This window comes from Corvus moneduloides, chromosome 1 (assembly GCF_009650955.1).
Source record: "Corvus moneduloides isolate bCorMon1 chromosome 1, bCorMon1.pri, whole genome shotgun sequence".
NCBI classification, from domain to species: Eukaryota; Metazoa; Chordata; class Aves; order Passeriformes; family Corvidae; genus Corvus; species Corvus moneduloides.
The window spans coordinates 56,323,426-56,342,896 of NC_045476.1; the positions used below are offsets into that span (position 1 = coordinate 56,323,426).

At 38.1% G+C, this 19,471-nt stretch overlaps 1 protein-coding gene across 8 annotated transcripts in view; it reads left to right on the top strand.

Annotated features, from left to right (window-relative positions):
- Positions 1-847: 847 nt before the first annotated feature.
- AGMO (alkylglycerol monooxygenase) overlaps positions 848-19,471 on the top strand; it is a 240,112-nt gene continuing 221,488 nt past the window's right edge. For 3 of the 8 annotated variants that reach the window (XM_032110694.1, XM_032110671.1, XM_032110685.1), the window contains exons 1-2: positions 849-1,036; positions 7,637-7,767. In XM_032110694.1, the coding sequence (XP_031966585.1) occupies positions 908-1,036; positions 7,637-7,767 (260 nt within the window). In that variant the 5' untranslated portion in view covers positions 849-907. Of the gene's footprint in view, positions 1,037-7,636; positions 7,768-19,471 lie in introns of all 8 variants that reach the window. The other 5 variants (XM_032110720.1, XM_032110711.1, XM_032110729.1 and 2 more) reach the window with 3 other exon arrangements.

Sequence of the window (19,471 nt, forward strand, 5' to 3'; positions counted from 1 at the left end):
TTACAGTGGGATTTGCAGTCCATTTCTTCTGCAAAGATTGTTACTGGAACTGTACATTTGAGATGAAGGCATTGTTGAGATATTGTGTTATTTTATTTCCAGCTAATCTGGAAAATTTTATCAGAAATCTTATTATTTGTATTAACACCAAATATCAAGCGTAATTGACAAACATTTGACACGCTCCTGAGCTTCAGACTGAAGGTCTTGGATGCACAAAGCCTGTCCTTACTCGCATTTCTAAAAGTAATTTTCTACGAGGATCTAGCATACATTTCACCATTTCTTTGTATTTCCCTAGTTTTCACTCCTTTGTAATTGAAATCACAATAGATGGCTTCCAGAGGCTACCTTCAATGCAGTGATGTTAATTAAAGCTATATAAAATGGAGCCATGATAAGCCCTATTAAAAAATAAAAACTTCCAATGGGAAGAATGCTGGACTGATCCATACAGCCGAGCAGACGAGTCAACGAGCACACCTTGGCTTGTTTCTCAAAACCCGTAACATTTTATTTTTATGTAAGTCCAAACCTGAGCAATAATTTTTATTGTTGTATGGAAATCTGTCTAAACTTGAGAAATGATGGCTTGAGCGCTGCTGATTTTTGAGGTTCTGAGATTTTTGAGGGTGAGAAGGCAGCTGGGGTGCGCGAGAGCTTTCTCGCAGCTTCCAGAAGTGGGCCAGGCAGTGATGACACATACGAAAAAAGAGCCCCCAAACCCAAGCAAACCTCCGAAACAGCAAGATGCAGGGAAACCAGAAATGGCAAGCTTTCCCCACGGAAGCCCTGAAGCCCTCGGGCCCGCGGGGTAACGAGGCGAGGCCGCGGCGGGGCGGGGCGGGGCGGCCGGGTTACGCCGTCCCGGCGGAGCGGAGCGGAGCGGCCGCAGCGCGGCCGGGCCATGGGCGCTGAGGCGGGCAGCCCGCGGGACACCGCGCTGGGCCAGCAGCTCCGAGCCCTCTTCTACGCGCTGCTGCCCGGAGAGAGCTCCTTCCGCACGGTGGAGGAGGTACCTAACTACGTGGATAAGGTGAGAGTCCTCTCCTTTCCCACCCTGGCTGCATCCCTCGCCCTCTCGTCCGCCCACCTGTACTTGTTTTCAAAAGCCACAGCCGCCTCACAGAAACCATCCGCGAAAGGGCACCTAAATTAAGATTAAATCCTCTTTCTCTTCTGGGCTTTCTGCCTGTAAGCTGCCAGTTTAACCGTGCCCTCTATTATCATTTATTTAAATGGTGATTTCTCCTGGTACCAAGAGCTGAAGTTTTCAGAGAAGCACCCCAAATATCTGAGGTCTGGTGCTAATATTATATTCAGCAGCACTGACAAGATGAACAGTGACAGCAAACTGAACTGAGGAAAGCAGAAAATATGATACTGTATTTGGCTATTATGGTTCTTGAAGCAAGCAAAAAGTCAGGTCTCTCTGTGCCCTTAAGTCAAGCTCAGTCAAAGACAGAAAAATAAAAGGTTTCTAATTAAAAAATAAAGATTGTTTAAGAAAATTTAGAACAAATATTTATGCTGGGATGGTGCTCTGTCCTAAATATCCAAGGCAAGAGTACAGAGGTCAAGGGTGAGAACTCCCTTGTCAGCAGGCAGCAGCATAGCTTTCCCTCCCCTCCCACCCTGCCAGTTAATTCACTTCCAAGATACCTTTGCTCCCTTCTGTCCTACCTATTGCACATATCTTGATTGTCAGCTCCTTCTGAACACAGGTCGATGTCAGCTGTTCACAGACACAGCAGATAAATGCTATTTTGCTCTTGTCAAAGTAAATTCAGTCCAGCTTCACTAAAGAGCTGCACTTTTTAAGTGGGTCTTGGTAGTTCTGACAAGCTGCGCTGCCAGGTATGCCCTGGACTGCTGTGCAGCAGCTGCTTTCAGGCTGCAGTGGGGGTGTCATGGGCTGTGCAGAGCAGTGCAGCACCGTCAGCAGCTTTCTGGGAATTGTAGTATGCAGCAGTCCCCTCACTGAGGGATGTTATCAGCAAAGGTTGCCCTTTTGCATAAGGTAAGCAGAAAGCTGCTGCAAGCCCAGCCTGTGTGTGCAGTGTCTGGTCAATGGACTGCTGTCCTCAGAGGTGTTTTGCAACTAAGCTATAGCATCATGATCGAGGAAGCTCGATGGTTTTGCCTAGCCAGCTGATCTCTTCCTCCAGGTCTGTCTACTGCGACTGTCTCAGTCCCTTTTGCTGTTCCCACGTTTCCAACTGAATATCATTCACTTTCTTGTCCGTAGTGTTCCTTAACATCTTTGGTCTTTCTTCTGCCATGTGCTCAGACATTACCCAAACCTGGATTTTTTTTTTTTTTACTAGGCACACAGATATAAGTCTGCGAAAGGATTCTTAATACTTCGAATTATGAAAGTCCCTGCAGACGTCTGCTGTTGTAGAGCACTGATGTGATAAGTTTGTAAAGGAATATTTCTCACAAAAAAAAAAAAAACAAAACACTAAAAAAAGGTTTCCCACTACAGTTATACTTCCCTTAAATTCCTGTCTTAGGTTAGCTGTACTAGATTTCCCTCCTGACAGTGTATTTGTTGATAGAACAGATCTTTTGATGCTTGCCTAGGTGGGCATATAGAAGTGCTTTCGTGGGATAACTGTTTTAACTCTTTGGCTTTGGTCTGACCTTAGGCAGAGTTCATCCATCCTCTTTTGGCCATGTTTATGGGCAGATGGCAGCTATCTACAGTCCCTCTCCAGCTGCTATTCTTGGCTGTTTAGGGAACAATTACAAGAGCAGTATATCCATTGGATTCATCAGCAACAGATTTAATAGTGACCTCATGAGCCTTTCAAGGAGGTCTTGGAGTGGTAACCCCTTTAGTTGGTACAGATACAGAAGTGGATGTCTGAGATCAATTCAAGCCAAAAAATTCTAGTGTAGAGGTGGTAACAAATGGAGGCCTCAGCTCAAGTAAGTCACTCTAAAAGACAATAATGATGACGTGTGTGTGTAAACTGATTACATTAGTGTCTCCTAAATAGTGTAGGACTTTTTCTTTTTTTTTCCCCTGAGACACTGTAGTGGAATTTGCATCTTGGATCTGTGATCTACTGGGTATCAGATGGATGAAAGTATTTCTAGGACAGTAGATGACATGGCTACGTCTGTGGGGATATGCACCTTCCAACATTAGACAGGTGGCAGAACCTCCAAATTCACTCAAATAAATATTCATGGGTTAGCGATCTGTGAAATTGATCTGGTTGGTTTACAAAATATATGCACTTCACAGGAGTGGCACCTTTGAGCTAGAGTCACCTGTGCTGTTACATATGGGTAGGAAATGACAGCAGTGGGTGAAGCAGCTCTGGTTTTGAGAACAGAATAGTTAGCTTAACTTGTGCAGTGTACTTTCTGTCTCTGGTTATATTGCTTCCATTTTCAGAAGCAATGGCCCCTGCATTGTTCCTCTGTATGTTGGCAGAGCTGTATGCAAAGGTCCCAAGTCCTGTTTAAAACATGAGCTGATCAGCTGCTACCAGTGACAAGTAGCAAAGTTCTGCAGCAGTGCCTAGGGAAAAGTCATCCTTCAAATCTCCAAAATTCTGGGGAAAGGGGTCTGAATCTTGGATAATAATTGTAGAATTAATTTTTGTATGAGTTTTTGTCGTGTAGAATTCAAATGCCTTGATTTTTCCTTTATTTCTTGGAAGTATGTCCATTTTCTTTCTCCAGGACAGAACATCTTGGCTTTTAAAATCTGTACTGATGCTTGGCCATTCCTTTTAAGAGCATCCTCTTTCCTATGGGTGTAAGATTAGGCTCAGCATGTTCTGTTGGTTGTTTGGTGTTTTTTTGTTCTGTTTTTATTTATTCTCTCACGATCTACAGATGGGCAGATGGAATGATTGTTTTTGTTTGCCAAACATAGTTTTATTAAACCATAAATTCACTTTGTACCTTGCTATGGTCTGAAATTATCACTTGTGCTCGGTAAAGACTTCAGTGGGTCAGACTTCAGAAGAGAGAGTCCTTCTGCTGAGAACCCCAAAATGAAAGCTTTAAATTTAATAATCAGTGTTTTTCTTTTCTATTTACTGTCTCAAGAGCCTAAAGAATAAGTTCACATTTAAACTCAATTCGCATTTTAGAGTTTGCTTCTAAATAGTAAGCACAGAACCTTCATATTTAGTTTTACTTGAAAGTTGAGATTCATATGCTATAAGGATCTGGGACTTTAAGAAAACAGAAACTTTCAAGAATTGCAATAAAACTATGAGTATATGCTGAGTTTCAACTAGAATATTATTCTTTGCAACAGTATAAAGCAGAAACTGATTTTAAGTGGTCCTTTGCATTCTGTAGAGTTGGTTACGTGTAATGGAACCCTCTTACACAGTACTCAGAGTAAGGCTTTCAAGTTATGGATCAGTTATTCAAGTAAACCACAAGCTAATGCAAATCTCCATTAAGTATTTCTGCTGATACATGAAGAGAAAAAAACTGGAAACAGAGAGAGAATAAAACATTTATGGACCAGAAGATACCAAAAGGATATGGCTTGTCTCTAACCTGTGATGCTAACAGTGGCTATTTCTTAACTTTGTGTTACTTTGTTTGTAGAGACAACCTTGAAAACAGTTGTAGAAATAGCCATCCTCAATGGGTTCCTTAAATGTCTTCATTGTTCTTTTAACTTAAGCAAAAAAACCCCAAAAAACCACAACAAGAACAACAACAACAAAACCAAACCAAACCAACAAACCAAAGCATAACAAAACCCCTAAAACAACAACAAAAAAAACCCAGGGGAAAAAAAAAATAGTGGTTTGGCTAGTGAGACTATTTTCTCTTACTGTCTCCTTTTTTCCTGAATTATTTGCATTCTCCTGGTGTTGCATTACATCTCATCCTTACACTGTAGGCTGTTCGGGACAGGGCATGCCTTTTCATTCCCCGTGACAATAGCTGTCATGGTCACGTAAATAATACATACTGTTCTTGATGTAGTTGATCCCATTAATCTGCTTTGGACCAAGCTTAATGTAGGTGTGTGAGAAAGATGTAGTAATTTCCTAGATAGTAAGGGGTATGCCATAAATCCTTCCTTTTACAATCTCCTTGATGAGCAAGAGGTTAAGGATGTTTGAATGTTTCTTTATCCTCCTTGCTATGACACTCCCCATTTCTGAGTCAAAAAGTGGTGTCAAATGCTTGGCTGCTTCACAGCTTCACAGTGGTAGGAAAATATTTAATGAAGTCAATAAGAGAGAAGTTATAATAGTGTACATTAGTATAAAGTCAAGTATTTCAACTGTTTCAGAGGTTGCTAGGTAAAATGAATCACCACATGGAACACAGACATCGTACATTTCCTATTAACTGTTTTTATTTCATTAATAAAGCACCTCACTTTCTCTGTTCTGAGCCCATTCAATTTGCTGTGCAGATTCTGCTGTTCCAGACCTTAAAACTGCTTGTAGTCTGTGCTAGAACTGCCTCCTAATATTGTCATTAAGTGTTTTGTAGTTTTTCTTATTAAACCTCTTTTTTCTCTGCTGGAGTGTACAGCTGTGATCATCAACCTTTGTTTACTAAGTCAGGAATGTGTTTTCTTGTTATATCAATTGGGAAAAGTACATTAAAAGTCTTGTCTACTTAGAAATGAAATGGCTATAGAGAGCAGAACAAGGGGTATTTATATTTTTCTAGAATGTTTCATTGATTTCAAATGGAAGGTTGTAGGGTTTTATTATTCTTTTATTATTTTCTTTTAGAATATATTTTATTATTATATTATTTATTATTTATTTCAAATATTGAAAGATTTACCACATTGGTTTTCTTGGGTGTTCCTTAGGCTTTATGCATAAGTCTTCCTTTGCTTTATTGTCTTTTATATCATCAGTTGGTACACATGACAAACAGGCTTTTAGATGCCTAAAGTGCTGTTACAGAGCAAGCTAGGCACCTAAGTCTCATGTTGATATTAATCTCTGTTCATCTGTTATTGTAACCTAACCCTGTGCTGCTGAAGTTTATGAACTTTCACATTTTCTAGACACTATAAATCTCTTGCTGTTTGCATGGTTTGAATCATCCAATTCTTCTTCAGCTGAGCAATCTGTTCTATATCCATCTTAGTCTCTTTAGTGTCCCAGCCTAGTAGGAATTCCCAGATCATATCTCACTTGGCAACAAAAATGAGCACCCTCCAAAATGCAACGGCATTTGCAGAGACAACATGCTTCTATTAAAATGTTATATGGGCAGGACCAGCCTCCCTTCTGCAGCAGTGTAGTTTGGAAGGTTTCAGGCAGTGAAGCTGTACATGTGTGCAGCTTATCTGAAGGGAGCAGAAGCAGCAGAAAACTAACAGGGCAAGGATGGCAGTGTGGTGGCTCCTGGAATGGTGCAGAACTGGTCTTGCATTTCTCTTGCCCTGCAAAACATGGTGGGGATTTTATGCCTTAATATAACCAAAAAGCAGTTGTCTAAATGTCTCAAAGGTCACCAAAAAGTTGTCTACAGAGCAAGTGAGGAAGTTGAAGGAACATTTGCATGCACCGAGATCTGATAACTCCTTCCAATTTTCCTTGCCACAGGCCTTCTAGATTTTGGTGGTGATGGCTAAAATGCTGCCACTGCCTAATTCCTTCCACACTTGAAGTGCAAGGACTGTTAGGACTGCAGTGTCAGTAAAAAAAATATGCTCTACCAATTACTGTTACTCAAGCCTTTTTTTTGTTGCCTGAGATGATAAAAATTTGAGAACAGGTCTGACAGTCTTTACTGATGAAAAATGATCTTGTCCTGAAAATGTTACCAGTCCTACCACCAGTTCCACCCACACCTTTCACTAATGGGTGCTGTTGCTGTGCATTTTCAGCTTGCCAGTTGTTCTGGGATACAAGATGGACATTGAATCCTAGACTGAAGCAGTGTTGTGAGTGAGAATCTTTCAGTCTTGTTCACCATTATACTTTTCTGCAGAAAGGCAGAAAGTTATTTTGCAGTCAATACAATCCAAAAGAAAAAGGGGAACATTGTATCATTGCTACTTGGTCTGGAAAGAGAACATGGTGTATGGCCCAGATTGGAATGGGCTGCATAGTTACTGGATTCACTGATGAAAACTCGTACAGAAGTGCTGTTGTTGTCTGCAGTGAAAAGCATGGCAACAGAAATGCCAAGTAGAAAGAAACTCACTTTACTGTCTCTTTCAGATAATAATGTTAGATGCCAATTTCAGTGGCTGAAAACACTAAAACACTCTATACAATATCAAATCAAAACCAGATTCTGTTCTGCCATGTGGTTGGAGGAGTCCACAAATATTGCTGCTCTCGCTGATTTATTAAAAATGAGAAATATAAGTTTGGAAAGACTTTTGTGTTTTGTTCTGATAACATTTGAGTTTATGTGCAGAATATACAAAAGAAGACATTGTGGGAGGATGTTATTGCAATGGATTTATGCTGGTGTTGTGGGTTAAATTGTAGCCTTCGTTGTTGTGATTTGTAAGGTTCATGTGGAGCTTTATGGCAGGCAGGAGTAGCTACTAAGGTGCCAGCCAATCTGAGAAGCATTTCACTGCATAAAATGCTGTTAGGAAAGGTCTATCTAATTTTATTTGTGTTGTGATTTTCTTTTTTTTGCGAACTATTTTTAGAGTATTCCATTCTTCATTACTTTTATTGGGCTGGAGTTTGCTGTCAGCTGGATTCAGAAGCGTAAGCTGCTGGGTCGGATCAATGATGGCATAACTTCTCTTTCCTTAGGTATCCTGTCCCGACTGCCAGAGTAAGTATATGTGATTTCAAACAATATTGATATTGTTTGGGTTTTAATCACTAAGAAGGAAGAAAAGAGAATTATATATTGAAGTTGCTATTGCTAATCCAAAATGATTAAACAAGGCATCTGGACCTTTCTTTATGAAATTTAATTTTCGCAAAGTATATGAAATCTTTCTAATCTGTAAGGCTAAATATGATTCTTACAGGATATTATTCTGCTCCACATTATCAATTTATCATCAGTTATATTCATCTGTATTGGATCTTGCTGTCACCTTTTGCTGTTTCTGGGACTTCACCTGACTTGACTATATCTTATGTTAGACTAGATTTTAGAATCTGGGTTTTCTTTCATTAAAATACAGAAAAAAGATAATAAAACCAACAAACCAAGTCTATTATTTTTGTTAGCCTTTAAAAATAAAACTGTGTGCATATAACCAGATCAATATAATTGTGAATATGCATGTGATGCAAAGTTCTTTGAACACAGTCATAATCTTATGTTTGACTTCAATGGATTTTAATTCCTGAGGAATCATTGCAAGCATGATCATATTATTCCGTCTCCAATGTAAAGGCCAGAAGATTTACCTGAATTAGTTTGGTGAGCGGAGTTGTATTTTAAAGAAATAGCCACTGTGGATTAACTGTGAATTCCAGTGACAAGAAATCCAGGAAATTCTTTTTATAAATTGCTCTTAAGTGTTTTCCAGAAGCTTTATTTACTTTTAAGTAATATAATGTTTTAGATATTCCTTTGCATGATATGAGCTTCCAGATGATAGATTTTATTGCAGTTTTTCTTTTCAAATGGGATTATATTTCTATTCCCCATGTATGAATTTGCAGATGACCATCAAATTGTATTCATTATAGGAAGAAAAGTTTATTGTTTGAGTTTGACTATATGGTGTATTTGCAAGTCTTTCAGTTATTCCCACAGTTCTTTTTCTGAATCCTCTGCAGTTTTTCAGTCTTCTTAGTGCTGATGTCTCAAGTGCACTCCATATTTCAGAAATTACTGCATCAGTGCCAAATAATGAAGTCATTTGTTCTCTATTTCTACTTGTTGTTCCTCCCTTTATATATCCCAGATCCTTTGAGCCGTCCTTCATCCCTGAATACTTTCTTGGATTCTGTGGCTTACATTCCTCATTCATAGGCAATATGTTCTTATATTTGGCCACATAGAAATACATGGATTGTACATTTGGTCTTCCTGAAGTAGCCTGAATCCATGAAAAGTTGTCTTTGTTACTTGGAGATCCCTGGTTTATGTCACTGCAAATTTTACTAGAAATATTTTCTTTCAATCCAGATTCTTGATCAAATATATTAAAAGAGCATAGCAACAACAACAAAAAATTATCCTTTCTGGCTAGTAGAACTCATTTTGTGAAATGTGTAAATCACCCACTTTGTAATCTATTGATCATTTGACATTTAGTTGATTTTTTTAAGCTTTCTAATCGATGCAATCTTTGACAAGGTCCATTATGTACAAAGACAATTTCTGATGGATTATGTTCGTTATCAGTAGTAAATATCCTAGATGAAACCTTTTAAGGACATGCTCCAAAACTCTTCAAATATGTGAAAATAAGATGCATGAGCTTTCAACACGAGAAATACTCAACCATGAAGTTATGGCTTCAAACAAAGTAATGTCTAAGTTATTTGAGATTTTCATGAAGTTATTTTTGCAGCTAGTGTACTACCTATATTCAAACCATTTCTAATGACTTGTGAGCGTGATCTTGAAGGAGCAACATTCAACTTTTCAGTATGTTTTATGAATTAACTAAATATTTATCAACACATTAGATTTGTGTGCAGCAACACACAGCCCTTATAACAGGTTACTGTAGTCAGCATGAAGCTAATATGGAAATAGATCAAATGTTGCTTCTTCAACTTAACCCAAATTTTCTAAACTTGACAGGCGTACCATGTTAAATATTTACCTTTATTCGTTGAAATATTCAGAACTGATTAAGTTAAACAAAGGGCCTGTGATACATGTAAAATAAGTTTGAATGATTTTACAAGTCATTTTGGCTTTATTTTAAGAATACTGAAGCACTTCAGATACACTCATTCCTGGAAGAAATGCTTGCTAAGAAAACTAGTGTTGTGTGTGTGGAATGCAGCTTTGCAAGGTGCTGAGTACTTTTATTATTTTGGCACTCAGTCCTCTGCTGCAGAATTTGGCTTGTGGGCTGTGCAGTTTTCTTTTGCAAGATTGTTTCAATTGAGTGAACCGAATGACCCTTAAGGACTCAAAGTTTGCAGGGTCAGGCAAACTTGCAAGCTTGGTACACCTATTTACTGCTACACCAGCACAAGAAGTCTCTTCCGTGCTGTTTGTGCAGCTCTCATGACTGGAAATACCAGACCCTCCTCAGCAGTTCTTTCCAAAAAAGAGTCCTGTAAAACTGTTAGCTTTTTGGCTGAATGTGAAAGAAGCAGGCAAAATACAGACTTCCTAAATTATTTAATCTCATGTTAATGTCACAATTCTAATGGTGACTGCTTACTGTAATACATCTTTCAGAAGTAAGAGGAGTCGTGAATAACAGACTGGCTAAAAAGACTTGAACTGAAAAAACAGAACACTTTACCCTTCTGTCTTGTGCTTCCATGGTGTGAAAGAACTGGGTCAGACAAAAAAGGGGAAAAAAAATAGCACAGGCAAAAATCTGTTGCTAAGACTTCCACTTCAGTCTTTCCCTTTCAGGCAGAAAAAAAGGTAGGGAAAGTTGACAGAAACTGCTAAAACAATATTTCAGCAGAACCCACAGCATCAGGGGAAATAGTAGTGCAAATCATTAACAGCTGAAGGTTAGATTAACACGCCGTTGATTGTATCCTCTCCCAGGGACTAATTTTCATTTTCTCAACTAGCAGCAATGGTTTGCCACTTCCTTAAAAAAATCTGTGGTTGGGTCTAAAATGGTGGCTTCAGTCTATTAGTTAAAATGAAGCTTCAAATGTGTCATTGCAAAGAGGTCTTTACATTTAATGAAAAAATTAGGAGTCGCTAATCATATTCAGCCTCTAAGTATTTTTTCCATTTCATAGTCTGTATAAGAGAACTATTGCATGTCCTGAGGGCAAAAAGTATTTTTCTAGTGTTTTATACTTCAACTTTCAGTTGAGAAAGTGGAAATCATAAATTGTTGATGCTTGTATGCCAAATGTTAAAAATGTAGGTACAAGAGGAAAAGTCTAATCAGACAGGGCAAAGTCTAATCAGACAGGGCAATGTTTTTGTTTTCAGGCTTGTTAGACTCAACAGTACGTAGTAAGTTGAATGGTTTGTGCATACATTTCATCTCTTGTAAAGTACCCCACACATTTCTTAAATATAATTTTCTCTGCATTAATGCATACTATGCATTCCTCTGTATGCATTGGATACTAAATGTTGTATGCAATGAAAATTAATTTCGGAGAAAGGGAGAAACTTGTATTACTAAGTTTACTCCCAGCATCCTAAATGTTGGTAAAAATTTTCTGAGAACTTTTATTCTAAATAAATAAATAAATAACTTTTCTAGCTAACCATTGCCAAGAGACTTTAAATGCTGCCTTAACAATATTCTCCCAAGGGAAAGTTTATTTTGGGTATGAATATCCATTATACAAGTATGTGCATTATTTCATATTGACCCATTTCTTCTTTTAAAGCAGCAGAACATAAATCAAATCAAAAAGTGTTTGGGGGATAACTGAGGTAGATACATTTTCAAACTAGTTGGGAAAGTATTTGTTCTTTATGGTCATGCTCATTGCCAATTTTTAGTGTTCTGCTCTGCAACACAGTTGTACAGTGTATGAGTGTGTATGTATATAATGTCTGACACAGTTTGATCAGTCAAGTCTGCAGTGAATTTCTCCATTTCTAATGAGAATATCACAGTCTGTATACATTATTTACTTTGATTTTTGAATTGGAGGAAGTTAGAGTTCTCCGAATTGTTGAACATGAGAATGGAATGGGTAAATGCTTTTTGATTAGTTCATGTTATTAAGTATCTTAAGATATCTACACATCAGCAATAATTAAATCAAAGGGGTACAAATCCTGTTTCTGCTGTAGACCAGTGTATTCAGTTTTGTACATAATTTGGATTTTAAACAATCTTTTTTCAGGAGTAGGTTTGAAGAGGCAGTTTCATGTACATTTTAGACCAGCAGTGCTCCCAAATGAAGCACCTTTGATTGACTGATACTTCTATCTAGTTGCTCGTTCCTCCCTCTGTACCTTCACCCCTCTTTGGCCAGCATAAGGATTTGTGTTGCCCTGTGGTAAAGTGGCCTGGGAAGCAGGTCCAGCACCTCCCCATCACATTAACGTGCATCAATTCTTACTATGTCTGTGCAAAATCTTGTGCTAGAACAAGAAATGGGATTGGAAAAAAGCAGCCAGGGTTACATGACAAGAAACACTCTTGCTACAATGCTTTTGTAGCATTACTATATATGCTTAATAAAGCAGATAAAGAGTTACCTGCTTTATAACATATAAAATTGCAATCTGAAACCAAAGGTTTTCAATTTTTAAGAGTTAACAAAATGCAGGGCTGATTAGAATACACTCGATTCAATTTGATGCAAGTTATTCACAACCGTATGGAGCCAGGAGTGTCCTGACAGAACAGAAAAAAATTGCCCACATGGATTTAACCATTTGAAGTATGTTCTGGTTTCCTGAAGTATCTACTAGATACTTTGTGTGTGACTATAGAAAATTATAATCCCATAAATTACCAATTGCATTTATCAGAAGAAAATTTGATACATGCAGTTTCTCATAAATTATATTTTCACTTTGAGACTTATTAGGTACATTTTTACTCCACATCTGTTTGACTAAGACTTTGGACAGATGTTTGTTTAGAGCATGGTCATGTGTTGCTTCTGGTCCAGCTGCCCCCTCAGATCTGCCAACATAACTGCACATTTAATTGCTCCCTAACCTGGTCCTGACAAAGTGATCTCGCTAGAAGCAGAAACAAAAGCCCCCCAAGAACCATAAAAGAGGTGTTTAAGCTCAGCTGCATTCATTTTGACAGAGCCAGGTCAGGGAGCAGCTATACACGCAATTATGGTGGCAGGTCTGAGGGCTGGTAACCACCACACTTAGGGCAGTGATGAGCAGATGGGGCCAAACTGGAAAGGTAATCACTTAACCTGGTTAAATGGGAAGTGGAGCTGCTGTGCTATGCCATGCCCTTAAACCAGCTGAACTTCTGGCCACTGCACTTCTGTCTTTCTTGTGCTCACGTAGTCCTCTCTTTCTCTTATGTTGGTTCAGGTGCTCATCTGATCCCAAGTGGAGTTATTTCCGTTCACTCAGTGAGCAAAAAGGTATTTGCTTTAGGCAGAGAGACAAGAAAATTGTCTGGGAGTGGAAATGGGGCAGCCAAGAGCTGTCAGCTTGTAGGTTCAGTCTCTACAGAACCTGCAGTCACGATCATGCCTGCAGCAGCTAGTTATGGCAATTTAAGGCACTGTCAATAGATGTGTCCAAAAAATAGAATTTTTAATAAGTAACAGGCTTGAAGAGTCAGAATCTACTCACCTCCCCATTCCTTCCACTCTCCAAGTAGCATTAGGTAGTCACGTATTTCACAAGAGCACCCTCCTGGCTTTACTCTCCCATATACACTGTTGATTGTTCCCACATTTTGCCAAAGGTCACAGCCCTCACAGCTCTGTCAAAGGAACAGGTTTTGAAATAACGCGCTAATATTCTGTAGGTAAAGCAGTCAGAGTAAGATAAACAATTTCAGTGATGGGGTAGTGCTGTGCAGCAGGATCTGATAGGATTTTCAGCAGACAAGCCTGACTCTTGGAAGGGGATTTTCAAAATCAGATCAGTTAAACTCATGGCAGTAATTGTCTTATCTGAACAGTTTTTCAGTTTTTGTTTAATCTGATTAGTTTGTTGTTTGTGTGGGTTGTTTTTTTTGTTTTGTTTTTTTGGGGTTTTTTTGTTGCCTTTTTTTTTGTTTGTTTGTTTGTTTTTTTTAATCTGGTTTGTATTCGTGAACCAATTGGGACTAAGTTAGTAAATTAGTTACTCCTGTGTGGATTAATTATCCTATGGTCTTACTGTATCACTTTAACACAGTTTTATAAATTTAGTGTAAATCATCCTATCTCCTCCAGGAAGTCCAAATCCAGCTGTGCCCAGTAAAAATGCTAGTGCTTCCTGCCTGCTCTCTGGTGCTCATCACTACCTCCCTAATACCCTTCTAGCATCTGAGCCCCTCCCAGGCATATCAGCAGCATTATCTTCAGAAGTTTAAAGCATAGAATTTTGGTACTCTGTTTCCATTTGTTTGAAGCAGGCTGGGGAGCACACATGGGCATAGCTGCTGGCAGAACACAGGACTACCAGTGAGCAGCTCTAGACAGTGCTACTTCTAGTGATGACTAAGGAAAGATCTGAGCCAGAATTTGAATCTCTGGAGTTTCTAATGAAATGACGTATAGGCTACCTTGCATTACAAGGAAGGATTTAGGAGAGTTTGGATATTCTCAAACTAATTGACTGAAACAACGGGTAGTCTCTATCTACCATAATGTTCTACAGATTGCTGTATTTCACAAAAACCTCTTAGGGATCCAATTACTCTTTTAGATTGTAACCTCTTACACAGAATGCATATTTTTCTACATCTTTAGTATTGTATCATTGTCTTTTTCTGTACAGTGGGGCCAGTAAGTGGCTTGGTGACTGCCCATTCTTACTGCCAGAGCCCAGCTTTGCACCTGCCATATCTTTAGAAGCAAAGAGAAGCTGTCAGGGTAGATTTTCAAATATACTTGTGCTCTTCTGTGAAAGTACATACCATGAACTGAATTTACCCTTATTGAAAATATGGTGTTAATTTCAGTAGTCTCTGTAGCTCACAAAATATACCAATTTCTCAAATCCATTAAATGTTGTGCAGATTTTTTTATTCCATGTTTTTGTATTTTGCTTTAAGCTAAATTGTGTCATTTTAAAAAAGAAAACTCTAAGAAACTGCTTCTGTATAGGGTACACTTCTGACTAAAGGACATCTCTGCTAAACAATGAATTAATCTTAAATCAGGACTCCACTAGATGGAGCACAGGGGTAGCATTTTTAAAGCTGGCCAATCTAGTTTCTTGGGTCAACACTTAGAAGTTATGAAAATTGGAGAAAATGTCTCTTAATGATTCTGTTAACCAGTGTTACAGATCTCAAAAGAATAGACTTTCACCACTGTGCATCATGGATAAAAACAAGCTTTCTTTTAAAACATTCAGAAGTATGGCCAAAGGAGTTCAATATAAATTCTCATGTAAATATTTTTCCTTATTTCATCATTTCATGTGCTATGATGCTTCACTGAGGCTATTTCCCTGTATTTTTATAGACCATAGCAACTGTTACTAGTTCCTTTGGTTTTTCTGAATCTAACTAGAACAATCTGAGTTGAATAGAATACCCTTTTCTCATTACTTATTTATATGTGACCTTTGAGAATATTATAGGTTTCTTCCCAATGTAACTTAAACCATAATGCAAATTTGCTCATTTCAGTGGAACAACCAAGTAGGACAGATCAAAGTCAGACCCTCAACTGGAAAAAGGTCCTAATCAAGCATTTGTATTAAACTCCCATGGTGATATTTGTACAAATACTGAAAAATCAGGACTGTTGCCTTGTAGAAGATGACATTGTAGAATTTTCCAGTCTTGTGTATCCTGAAGATACTGGAATAGAATTTACTGCCCAGTGTGCTGGGCAGGTATAAGTAGGTATAAAGAAATATAACTTCCATTCTCATAAAAGAAGAGGATTAAGCTACAATGCCAGAAGCTCAGTCATATGGAAGGTTTTAAACTAGGCTTTTTAGTCTTTTAAAGATACCATGTAATTAAAAGTATCTGAAGATCTTGCATAAACTTAGGGCATAATTAGTTACTACTGTGGATTATATCACTAAAGGCAGTGGAGCTTATCATGAAAAAATTTGTGTTGAATTTTTAATTGATTATGTATGTATAAATGAGCAAAGATAAACAAGTGACTTGAATTCTGCAGCAGGAATAGAACTTAATAATAAAAAAGTGTAACACTGTTGCTATTTTTCTTCCAACACCTGTTGTTTCACATTTTATTCCACCCACTACTGTAAATTAATATTAGTGTCATAAATAAGAGGATAAAAAGTGAAGTGCAACAGGAATAGGTTTGGTGAATAAAAGGGCAGTTCTGTCAGGCAAAATACTGTGCAATAGTGTGTACAATACAACTAGTAGGGATACCTGAGTCACCTCCCTTTTACTTCATTTTGAATTCGGTATTTTCTTTTCTCCTTGAAGAATACTGGAGGTTTGTATTGTTCAAACTAAAATGCTGGAGAAGAAAGCCATACTGAGGAAGAGGAGAGGCTTTGATTCAGCTTTTGTGTCTGGTGGGAACATTTTCTCAAAATGTAGGTGCTATTTCCTGTAATCAAGGGCTTTGCAGAGCCTGATAATAATTTCCCAGCTGTATCATTTTGGTGAATTATTTTTTAGCCTTGGGTTATTTCATGACTGGTTTTGCATATTAAGAATGGGAGAGGAGATCATATTCATCTTGATGATAGAAAACAGGGAATAGAACTCCCACAGCTCCCTCTCCCTTTCCCTCTACCTTGTGGAAAGTTTGGCTTTGTGCTAAAGCGTGAAAAAAGCCTTGACTGCAGTGTGTCAGGCATATTTCAGCTCGATTTGTGTCAACCCTAATAAGTCAGCTGACAAGGTAATAAATTGGGTGTCTGTTCAAGACCTGGCACCTGTACAGGAAATAAAAGGGGATTTCAGTTGCAGCAGATTTGCTTTGTTTTACAAATGGATCTTTTCTCAAGATTCCTCTACCTCCTTCCCCCCTTCTTCTCTTTACTGAAATCATGTTATCAAAATGTTTATTTCAATTGTGACTGGAGCCAGTTTTTCATTTGGAAAAGAAAGCTCTATGAGTATCCTTGGAAATGGAAATCCTTATGCTTTCCATTCTGAAATAAAACATTACAGAGCATTTAATTATTCATGTATCCTGCTGTTACATAAATGGTCTGAATAATTTCAAATTATTGAGAAACTGTCTTTGTTCAGCATTTTGAAACTTTACATTCATGTAGTTTGAATCAGGCTAGGAAAATAGAATTTATTTAACCCAGTGAAACTGTATTAGTAATATCTCACTATTTTTAATGATAATATAACCTTGTGACCAGGGTGTCTTAACATGTTTCCCTCTGTGCTTGACCTCCAAGGATGCAAGTCTGTTACTGCCCTTGAGAGCAGAGCTTTTGTAGGTCCAGCTGTAGGGTTGTGATTTTAGCTCAGGGGCACCAGGTCAATTCCCAGTGTGATGTGAGGTGGTGACTGCAATGGTGGTGAGAGCTGAGGCAGTTTCTTTGGAGTATTCAGTTTTGGTACACAGATCTTCCTCCATGCTTGGAAAAAGAGACAACAGCTGTCTCTGACCTTTTTCATTTTTGGTGACTGTCCTGGGCACCATGGAAGAAGTTTCTTAAAGGTGTGGTTTCAGGCTCTATGACTGGAGGAAGCAAAACAGGACCTTTTATTCTTTGAAATGGGCAGCTGCCTTTTCTTCCAATTGAATTTCTTCCACCTTTTCCCTCCTTCATTATCCCATAGGGATCTAGAATAAGTAGATCTTCATTTCCACAGGGAGAGTTCATCTCCCAGAATTTCCTTCTTGGACTTTTTTAATTAGAGGAAGTGATAATCTGACCCAGTGGAAGGTGAAGGGGGAAATGGTTTATTAAAAACAAATATTATTGCCATTAATTAAAGTACATATGACCTTTAGAAACAAGGAGACAAGAACTCTCAAGGTCATAACAGTTGCCTAAGTGTGCTTTGCACATAGTAAGGAAATTTTCAGCAGCAGTGTTCAAAATCCAAGAAAATAAATCTATGGATTGTATATAATGAGGTTTTCTATACAGTCTGTCTGTTTTAGGATTTATTGCTCTTTATGCAGAGGATTGGACTAGATGATAAAAGTCTTACCTATTCACTTCTGTTGCATTTATAGTTATCACATTTAAATGAGGAAGAAGTTTTTTTTACATTCTCTTACTATTTTCAAGAAGTGAAAAAGGAACTTGAGGGGCAAAAGAGGGGGAATATAAACCTTTGAAACTCCAAGTGAACTTTCAGAATAGTAATTGAATGCAAGCTCTGGTCTTCCCTATCACACTGTAAATTTAAAAAAAAATACTTAGTTAAGCAACTCTTCTTTCTCCAGTGCTGCCTAGTAATATGATGGATTACTCTAAATTAATTACAGTAATCAGCTAACGTTATGTGCTGTAGAGTTGTGATTCAAGCATGAAGGAACGAATGTACAGCAAATTGCATATATAAAAAAAGTGTTGCAGGGTTAGCTCAAGGTTTACACCTTGGCCTCAGCCTGTGGAAAAAAAAAAGGACTCTAGGGTGAAATACTGAAAGCTGATCAAAAATGGAGGAAATGTTCCAGGTCACATATCTTTGGATGTACTGCAAAGGCATTATATGTTAATAAAAGCAGAAGAATAAAGTAAGAAAACAGTACCTAATAATAACTGATACTCTATGTTGCAAGAGGTGTTTTAAATTTCCTGGTCATTGAAAAGATGTTAAGAAATGCCCATTTCTTTGTGTTTGAATAATATCAGCGCCCTTCTGACCTGTTGTGAAATGGATTGAGAAGTTATACTGAACTTTACAGATTCCTCATGAGATGAATTGCAAAAATCTGCTTAGACACATATACTCTTCTTTAAAAATATTTATAGAACACAGCTTTTATGAAAATTAAACATGTTCCAGGTGTGCGTGGTCCACCTTCTGGGCATAGCCAAGTTGTTTTTGAAGTGGTAGATACACCTGTCCTTGCTAGTCAAGAGAAATTCTTCATGGTCGAACTGCTGAAATGAAATGAAATTTCATGGGGTTTGTTGTGTCTTGGTTTTATTTGAGAGAAAAACTGGTATGATTATAGTAAGGCTAGAAATGAGTTGTAGGTAAGATGTGTACCTGGCTGTGGAAAAAGTATTGGTTCTTTTCTTCCTGAGCAACAACTACTTGTGGTGCTTCAGCTCTCAGGATAAAATGGTGGATGTGATGCTATTATGCTTGCAGGCTCTTATTGGGAACTTGGGATTTTCAGATGACTTTTTTCTTCATTAATAGTGAAACTAGCACCACTTCTAGTGAACTAGAAGTTCAAGGTGTTTTCTTCTAGCTTTATTCAAAACACTTATGGGAAGTGGTGCTAATGCCAGGAGTATAAAAGCTCTGAATGGATGTCTTTGCAAAAAGATAGAGGTGACCACAAAGCAGCTATAGCATGGGGGATGGCTTGCAAGCTGAAACAGCCATGTTTGCTGAGCTTCCCTTCTATTTCAGTGCAGCTGCCCAAAAGGACAGGCCATCGCCAGACTGTTTTCTGGGATGTTTTCCAGATGTGTGAAAAAAGTCTTTAAAGGGGAACTAAAATCCTTTTTTAGTTTTGCAGATTCTAGCATTTTTGTGGCCATGCAGTAAACTATATCAAAAATAATCTAATTGAAAAAAAAAAGGCAAAAAAGGAAGGGTATTGAAAGAAGTACCTCTAAGAACTGGTACTGAGACAAGAATGAGCAGATGTGGACAGAG